Source organism: Onychostruthus taczanowskii, unplaced genomic scaffold (assembly GCF_017590055.1).
Source record: "Onychostruthus taczanowskii isolate IOZ18803 unplaced genomic scaffold, ASM1759005v1 scaffold407, whole genome shotgun sequence".
In the NCBI taxonomy this organism is placed as follows: domain Eukaryota; kingdom Metazoa; phylum Chordata; class Aves; order Passeriformes; family Passeridae; genus Onychostruthus; species Onychostruthus taczanowskii.
In genome coordinates this window covers 9,530-18,784 of record NW_024501538.1, presented here as the reverse complement: position 1 = coordinate 18,784, position 9,255 = coordinate 9,530, and the positions used below count along the sequence as shown (strand labels likewise).

The 9,255-nt window shown below is 55.8% G+C and overlaps 1 protein-coding gene across 1 annotated transcript in view; it reads right to left on the bottom strand.

Annotated features, from left to right (window-relative positions):
* The window catches only part of LOC121340528 (proline-rich protein 12-like), a gene marked incomplete at its 3' end in the record, with an annotated part of 22,042 nt that overhangs the window by 9,213 nt on the left and 3,574 nt on the right, over window positions 1-9,255 (bottom strand). Inside the window, exons 2-4 of the mRNA XM_041413338.1 lie at window positions 7,584-7,696; window positions 1,223-1,384; window positions 9-710 (exon numbers count right to left, since the gene is read on the bottom strand). Coding sequence (XP_041269272.1) covers window positions 9-710; window positions 1,223-1,384; window positions 7,584-7,696 — 977 coding nt within the window. The remainder of the gene's footprint in view (window positions 1-8; window positions 711-1,222; window positions 1,385-7,583; window positions 7,697-9,255) is intronic.

The following is a 9,255-nucleotide window of genomic DNA, read 5'->3' as shown; positions in this document are numbered from 1 at the left end:
CGCGGCGCCCCCGGAGTAACCCGGCGACTGGATGATGGGCCGGTAGCCCGGCTCGGGGCGCGGCGCCGGCGGAGCGGCCTTGGGCGGCTGCTGCGAGCCCTCGGAGCTGGCGGGCGACTGCTCGCCCAGCGGGCTGCAGGACAGCGGGGCGCGGTGCGCGGGCACCTGCTGGTAGGAGCCGCCGCAGCTCAGGTAGTGCTGCAGCCCCGGCGCCGGCGGCAGCTGCGGCTGAGCCCCGCCCGGCCGCTGGTAGTGCTTGATGACGCTGTCCTGTCGCGATATGGCGCGATCGCCGCCGCCCGCCGCGTTGGCGCCGCCGAAAACGGGCGCGTTGTAGAGCTGAGGGGGCTGCTCGGCGGCCGCCAGCAGGTTGAACTGGGAGGAACTGGGAGCGGGCCGGTACGGAGGGGTCTGGGCGGGCAGCGCCGAGCCCAGCACGGCCGAGCCCAGGCGCTCGAAGCCCAGCGAGGAGGGCACGGCGGGCTGCGTGGGCTTGATGTGCAGCAGCGGGTCGTGCGGGGACAGCAGCCCGTTGGAGCCGGGGCTGAAGGCGGCCTCGGGCAGGCTCAGCGGGGACCCCACCGGGAAGCTGCGGCCGCCGAAGGACGCCGGGTGCTGGTAGGGGCCGAGCGCCGACGAGGACGGGAAGGTGCCCGAGCCGGGCAGCGCGCCCGAGATGAAGAGCTCGGCCGGAGCTGGAGTGTGCATGGCTGTAAATGGGGACCCCCCCGGGGCAAATGGGGACACCCTGGGGTAAATGGGGACACCCTGGGGTAAATGGGGACACCCCTGGGGTAAATGGGGACCCTCCGGGGTAAATGGGGACCCTCCGGGGCAAATGGGGACCCCCCGGGGCAAATGGGGACACCCCTGGGGTAAATGGGGACACCCTGGGGTAAATGGGGACACCCCTGGGGTAAATGGGGACCCCCTGGGGTAAATGGGGACACTCTGGGGTAAATGGGGACACTCTGGGGTAAATGGGGACACCCTGGGGTAAATGGGGACACCCTGGGGTAAGTTGGGACCCCCCAAGTGCAGAACAAACTCCCAGCAGGACAAAATAAGGACCCCCTCCCCCAAATAAAATAAAATGAAAACCCTCCCCAAACCCAAAGCAACTTAAAGACCCCCCCCAAAAGAGAAGCCCCCAGACCCACCAGTCTGCCAGGAGGGCATGCGGAACTGGGACCCCCCCCAAAAGAGAAGCCCCCAGACCCACCAGTCTGCCAGGAGGGCGTGCGGAACTGGGACAGGAGGGACGAGGCCGAGGGTCCGGGCTGGGGTCCCCGCGACTCCAGCGCCGAGATCAGGTTCATGACCGAGGCGTCGGGGGCCGCGCCCCCCGCGTGGTGCAGCCCCGTCTCGAAGAGCCCCGACAGCCCTGGGGACACGGGGACAGCTCGGGGACAGCTCGGGGACACTTCACAGCTCGGGGCAGAGCGGGGACAGCTCGGGGACAGCTCAGGGACACCTCGGGGACATCTCGGGGGGTTCACAGCTCGGGGACAGAGCAATGACAGCGCGGGGACTGCTCGGGAACAGCTCCCCGTGATCCCACCCCTGGGACAGCTCCGGGACACCTCAGGGACACCCCGGGGACAGCTCGGGGACAGCTCGGGGACACCTCGGGGACAGCTCGGGGACACCTCGGGGATGTAGGGACAGTGTGACCGTGACCCCCCCAAGGACAGGGAGGGAACTGAGGGAACACTTTGCAGGCCCCCCGAGTGGTGCAGCCCCGTCTCAAAGAGCCCCGACAGCCCTGGGGACAGGCGGACACCTTGGGGACACCTTGGGGACCCTTTGGGGATGTGGGGACAGTGTGACCGCGAGCCCCGTCAAGGACAGAGAGGGAACTGAAGGGACACTTTGGGGTGACCCCGAGTGGTGCAGCCCCGTCTCAAAGAGCCCCGACAGCCCTGGGGACATGCGGACACCTTGGGGACACCTTGGGGACCCTTTGGGGATGTGGGGACAGTGTGACCGCGAGCCCCGTCAAGGACAGAGAGGGAACTGAAGGGACACTTTGGGGTGACCCTTGGAGAGCCCCAGTAACCCTGAGGACATGGGGACGCCTTGGGGACACCTCGGGGACACCTTGGGGAAACCTCACCTCGGGGATGTGGGGACAGTGTGACCGTGACCCCCGTCAAGGACAGAGAGGGAACTGAGGGGACACTTTGGGGTGACCCTTGAAGAGCCCCAGTAACCCTGGGGACATGGGGACACCTTGGGGACAGCTTGGGGATGTGGGGACACCATGGCCGTGACCCTCTCAAGGACAGGGAGGGAAGTGAGGGGACACTTTGGGGTGACCCCGAGTGGTGCAGCCTTGGGGACACCTCGGGGATGTGGGGACACCACAGTCGTGACGTTTACAGGGTCAGGGTGACGTGGGGACGCGGCAGTGACACAGGGCTGGGGTGACAAAGGCGGGAGGTTTTGGGGTGAGTGGATGGCAAATGGGATGTGACGGAAACGGGGGGAAAGGAAGGGAAAACGGCAGGAAATGTGAGAGGGGAAAATGGGGGGAATGTGAGGGGAAAATGGGGGGAATGTGAAGGGAGAAAATGTGGGAAATGTGAGAGGGGAAAGGGGAGGAATGTGAGGGGAAAATGGGGGGAAATGTGAGGGGAAAAGTGAGGGGAAAAGCTGGGAAATGTGAGGGGAAAAGTGAGGGGAAAAGCTGGGAAATGTGAGGGGAAAAGTGAGGGGAAATGCTGGGAAATGTGAGGGGAAAATGGGGGGGAAATGTGAGGGGGAAATGGGGGAAATGTGAGGGGAGAGAAGCGGGAAATGTGAGGGGAAAATGTGAGGGAAAAATGGGGGAAATATGAGGGGAAGAAAAGGGGGACATGTGAGGGGAAAAGTGAGGGGGAAAGGGGAAAAGTGAGGGAAAAAAGGGGGAAATGTGAGGGAAAATGGGGGAAATGTGAGGGGAAGAAAGGGGGAAATGTGAGGGGAAGGAAGGGGGAAATGTGAGGGGAAGGAAGGGGGAAATGTGAGGGGAAGGAAGGGGGAAATGTGAGGGGAAGGAAGGGGGAAATGTGAGGGGAAGGAAGGGGGAAATGTGAGGGGAAGAAAAGGGGGACATGTGAGGGGAAAAGTGAGGGGGAAAGGGGAAAAGTGAGGGAAAAAAGGGGGGAATGTGAGGGAAAAAGGGGGAAATGTGAGGGGAAAAGCTGGGAAACATTAGGAGAGAAAAGGGCGGGAAACGTGAGGGGGAAAAAAGGGAAACATGAGGGGAGAAAAGGTGACAAACATGAGGGGCAAAGAGCAAGAAACGTGAGATGAAAATGGGTGGGAAATGAGACAACAAAATGGCAAGAAATGCAAAGAAAAAATAATTGGGAAATATTAAGGGGAAAAAAGTGAAAAACATGAGAAAAAGAAAGGTGTAAAACTTGAGGGAACAAAACGGCAGCAAAGGTGAGAAAGGAAAGAGGGGAAAACCTGAGGGGGAAAAGGGTGGAAAATGTGAGGGGGAAAAGGGCAGGAGGGTAGAATTGGTGGGAAATGTGAGAGGAAAAAGGGTGGGAAATGTGAGGGGAAAAGGGGTGGGAAATGTGAGGGCAAAAATGCAGGAAATGTGAGGGGAAAATGGTGGGAAATGTGAGGGGAAAAAATGCAGGAAATATGAGGGGAAAAAGGGTGGGAAATGTGAGAGCAAGAAATGTGGGAAATGTGAGGGGAAAAATGCGGGAAATGTGAGGGGAAAAGGGGGGAAATGTGAAGGGGAAATGGGGGAAATGTGAGGGGGAAAAGGGAGGGAAACATGAGGGAAAAAGGGAGGGAAATGTGAGGGGGAAAAAGGGGAGGGAAATGTGAGGGGAAAAAGGGCGGAAAATGTGAGGGGGAAAAGGGAGGGAAACGTGAGGGGAAAAGGGGGGAAATGTGAGGGGGAAAAATGGCATGAAGGAAGAACCGGTGAGGAATATGAGGGCAAAAAAATGTGGGAAATGTGAGAGGAAAAAGAGAAGAAATGTGGGGGGAAAAGGGAGGGAAATGTGAGGGGAAAAGGGGGGAAATGTGAGGGGAAAAAAGAACAGGAAATGGAAGGCAGAAAAGACAGTAAACTTCAGCAAAAAGGACGGGAAATCACAGGAAAAAAGGTACAAAACAGAAGAGGAAAAATGGTGGGAAATGTGAGGGAAAAAGGGGGGAAATGTGAGGGGGAAAATGGCATGAAGGAAGAATTGGTGGGAAATGGGAGGCAAAAAACTTCCGATCTGGGGAAAAAACAGGGGAAAATGGGGAAAATCGTGGGAGAAATGGGAAAATCGGAGGGAAATGTGAGGGGAGAAAAGGGCAGGAAACATGAGGGGAGAAAAGTGGGGAAATGTGAGGGGAAAAAGGAGGGAAATGTGAGGGGAGAAAAGGGAAACTTGAGGGGGAAAGGGTGGGAAACGTGAGAGAGAAAAGGATGGCAGAAAGAGGGAAAAGTGACAGAAAATGTGAGGGGGAAAGGGGGAAATGTGAGGGGTAAAAAAGGCGGGAACCGTGAGGGGAAAAAAAGGACTGGAAATGTGAAGGAAAAAATGGGGGAAATGTGCGGGAAAAAGGGGGGAAATGTGAGGGGAGAAATGAGGGAAATGTGAGGGAGGAAAAGGGAAACGTGAGGGGGAAAAGGGCAGGAAACATGAGGGGAAAAAGGGGGAAATGTGAGGGAAATAGGGTGGGAAATGTGAGGGGATAAACGACGAGAAACATGAGGGGAGTAAAGGGAAGTATGAGGGGAAAAGGGCAGGAAATATGAAGGGAAAAGGAAAATGTGAGGGGGAAAAGGGGAGGGAAATGTGAGGGGAAAAAGGGCGGAAAATGTGAGGGGGAAAAGGGAGGGAAACGTGAGGGGAAAAGGGGGGAAATGTGAGGGGGAAAAATGGCATGAAGGAAGAATTGGTGGGGAATATAAGGCCAAAAAATGTGGGAAATGTGACAGGAAAAAGGGTGGAAAATGTGAGAGGAAAAAGGGAGGGAAATGTGAGGGGAAAAGGGGGGAAATGTGAGGGGAAAAAAGAACAGGAAATGGAAGGCAGAAAAGACAGTAAACTTCAGCAAAAAGGACGGGAAATCACAGGAAAAAAGGTACAAAACAGAAGAGGAAAAATGGTGGGAAATGTGAGGGAAAAAGGGGGGAAATGTGAGGGGGAAAATGGCATGAAGGAAGAATTGGTGGGAAATGGGAGGCAAAAAATGGGGGAAATGTGAGGGGAAAAGGGAGGGAAACGTGAGGGGGAAAAGGGGGGAGGGGAAAATGGTGGGAAATGTGAGGGGAAAAAATGCAGGAAATATGAGGGGAAAAAGGGTGGGAAATGTGAGAGCAAGAAATGTGGGAAATGTGAGGGGAAAAATGCGGGAAATGTGAGGGGAAAAATGCGGGAAATGTGAGGGGAAAAGGGGGGAAATGTGAAGGGGAAATGGGGGAAATGTGAGGGGGAAAAGGGAGGGAAACATGAGGGAAAAAGGGAGGGAAATGTGAGGGGGAAAAAGGGGAGGGAAATGTGAGGGGAAAAAGGGCGGAAAATGTGAGGGGGAAAAGGGAGGGAAACGTGAGGGGAAAATGGGGGAAATGTGAGGGGGAAAAAATGGCATGAAGGAAGAATTGGTGGGGAATATGAGGCCAAAAAATGTGGGAAATGTGAGGGGGAAAAGGGGGGAAATGTGAGGGGAAAAGGGAGGGAAATGTGAGGGGAAAATTGGAGAAATGTGAGGGGGAAAAGGGAGGAAATGTGAGGGCAAAAATGTGGGAAATGTGAGGGGGAAAAGGGAGGGAAATGTGAGGGGAAAATTGGAGAAATGTGAGGGGGAAAAGGGAGGAAATGTGAGGGCAAAAAATGTGGGAAATGTGAGGGGAAAAAGGGAGGGAAATGTGAGGGGGAAAAGGGCGGAAAACGTGAGGGGGAAAAGGGCGAGAAACGTGAGGGGGAAAAGGGCGGGAAAACGTGAGGGAGGAAAAAAGGCAAGAAATAGGAGAAAAGGGTGGGAAATGTGAGGGGGAAAAGGGAGGGAAACGTGAGGGGAAAAGGGGGGAAATGTGAGGGGGAAAAATGGCATGAAGGAAGAATTGGTGGGAAATGTGAGGGGGAAAATGGTGGGAAATGTGGGGGGAAAAAAGGGTGAGAAACACGAGGGGAGAAAAAGGGCAGGAAACAAGGCAAAAAGGACAATAAACTTGAGCAAAAAGCACAGGAAATGAGAGCAAGAAAAGGTATGGAGCAGAAAGGGAAAAAAGGTGGGAAACGAGGGGAAAAAGAGCGGGAAATGCGAGGGGAGAAAAGATGAAGAAACAGGAGGGAAGAAAAGAGAAGGGAATGTGGGGGGACAAAGGTCCCAGGGTGACACAGCGCGGGGACATCGCAGTGACAAGGTGACACAGAGACCTGGCGCTGGGGGTCAGGGTGACACAAGGCGTCTGTGGGTGACAGGGGGTGACAGCAGGTGACAGAAGGTGACAAAGGTGACAGAAAACGACAATAAGTGACAGAAAATTACAGAAGGTGATAGAGATGACAGTAGGTGACAAAGGTGACGTTACGTAACAGAGGGGACAGCAGGTCACGGAGATAACAGATGCTGATAAAAGTGACAGAAGGTGACAGGGAGTGGCAGCAGGTGAGAGAAGGTGACAAAGGTGACAGAAAATGACAATAAGTGACAGAAACTTACAGGAGGTGATAAAGGTGACAAAAAATGACAACAAGTGACAGAAAATTCCAGAAGGTGATAAAGGTGACAGAAGGTGATAAAGGTGACAGAAAATGACAACAAGTGACAGAAAATTCCAGAAGGTGATAAAGGTGACAGAAGGTGATAAAGGTGACAGAAAATGACAACAAGTGACAGAAAATTCCAGAAGGTGATAGAGGTGACAGAAGGGGACAGGAGGTAACAGAGGGTGACAGTAGGTGACAGAAGGTGACACAGTGGGTGACAGTAGGTGACAAAGGCGACAGTAGGTGACAGTAAATGACAGAGGCGACAGACATGGCTGTGTGACAGTGTGTGACAGTGTGTGACAGTATTTATCAAAGGTGACAGAGGTGATGGTGTGTGACAGTAGGTAACAAAAGGTGATAATGAGTGACAGAAGGTGACAGTGGGTAACAGTAGGTGACAGAACTGACAGCAGGTGACGGAAGATAATAGTGGGTGACAGTGGGTGACAGTGGGTGACAGAAGGTGACAGTCGGTGATATGAGATGACAGTGGATGACAGCGGGTGACGGTGACAGTGGGTGACAGCAGATGACAGTGGGTGACAGTAGGTGACAATGGGTAACAGTAGGTGACAATGGGTAACAGTAGGTGACAAAGATGACAGCAGGTGACAGAAGGTGACACAGGTGATAGCAGGTGACAGAGGTGACAGACAGCGGTAACAGTGGGTGACAGCAGGTGGCAGAGGTGACAGAGAGGTGCCAGAGGTGCCAGTGGTAACAGTGGGTGACAGAAGGTGACAGCAGTGGCAGCAGTGCCAGACAGAGGTGACAGAGATGACAGACAGAGGTGGCAGCGGAGCAGGTGACAGACAGCAATGACAGACAGGTGACAGGTGACAGACAGGTGGCAGCGGCGCGTACCTGGCGGGTGGTGGTTGGCCGCATAGCCCTGCAGCGGGTGCGGGGCTCCGTAGGGCTGCCGGTGCAGCAGGTCGGGGTCCGGGTGCGACCCCCGCGAGCCCCCGTACACCAGGCTGGGGACAAGGACAGGTGTGTCACACCCGACTGTCACACCCCCCGTACACCGGGCTGGGCACAGACAGGTGTGACTGTCACCACCCCAGAACGCTGTGACAGCTGTGACACAGGTGTGCACAACACGTGTGACACAAGCGGTGTGAGCCCCACCAGTGGGTGACATGTGTGACACAGGTGTGACACACCTACAGGTATGACACGCGCTGACACTCAGGTGTGACACGTGTGACACAGGAGTGAGTCCCCACAGGTGTGTGGCAGGTATGACACGTGTGACACAGGTGTGAGCCCCACAGGTGCGACACACCTACAGGTATGACACGCGCTGACACTCAGGTGTGACACAGGCACACACAGGTGTGACACGCCAAATCCTGGAGCACCCCAAATCCTGCACCACCAATCCTGGAGCATCCCAAAACTCAATACAACAGGACCCCCAGCACCCCAAATCCTGGAGCACCCCAAACCCTGGAGCACCCCAAAACTCAATACAACAGGATCCCAGCACCCCAAATTCTGGAGCACCCCAAATCCTGGAGCACCCCAAATCCTGCACCCCAATCCTGGAGCATCCTAAATCATCCTGCACCCCAAACCCTGGAGCATCCCAAAACTCAATACAACAGGATCCCAGCACCCCAAATTCTGCTGCACCCCAAATCCTGCTGCACCCCAAATCCTGCACGCCAATCCTGGAGCATCCTAAATCATCCTGCACCCCAAACCCTGGAGGACCCCAAAACTCAATACAAGAGGACCCCCAGCACCCCAAATCCTGCTACAGCAGGATCCCAGCACCCCAAATCCTGGAGAACCCCAAATCCTGGAGCACCCCAAACCCCAATAGAACAGGACCCTCAGCACCCCAAATCCTGGAGCACCCCAAACTCCAGTGCAAGGGAATCCCTGCACCCCAAATCCCAGCACACCCCAAATCCCCCAGCACCCCAAATCCCGGTGCAATGGGACACCCTCACCCCAAATTCCAGCAGACTGCAAATCCCAGCACACCCCAAATCCCGGTGTAACGGGATCCCTGCACCCCAAATCTCAGTGTAACGGGATCCCTGCACCCCAAATCCCAGGGTAACGGGATCCCTGCACCCCAAATCCCAGGGTAACGGGATCCCTGCACCCCAAATCCCGGTGTAACGGGATCCCTGCACCCCAAATCCCAGGGTAACGGGATCCCTGCACCCCAAATCCCAGGGTAACGGGATCCCTGCACCCCAAATCCCGGTGTAACGGGATCCCTGCACCCCAAATCCCAGGGTAACGGGATCCCTGCACCCCAAATCCCAGGGTAACGGGATCCCTGCACCCCAAATCCCGGTGTAACGGGATCCCTGCACCCCAAATCCCGGTGTAACGGGATCCCTGCACCCCCAATCCCAGGGTAACGGGATCCCTGCACCCCCAATCCCAGGGTAACGGGATCCCTGCACCCCCAATCCCAGGGTAACGGGATCCCTGCACCCCAAATCCCAGGGTAACGGGATCCCTGCACCCCAAATCCCAGGGTAACGGGATCCCTGCACCCCAAATCCCAGGG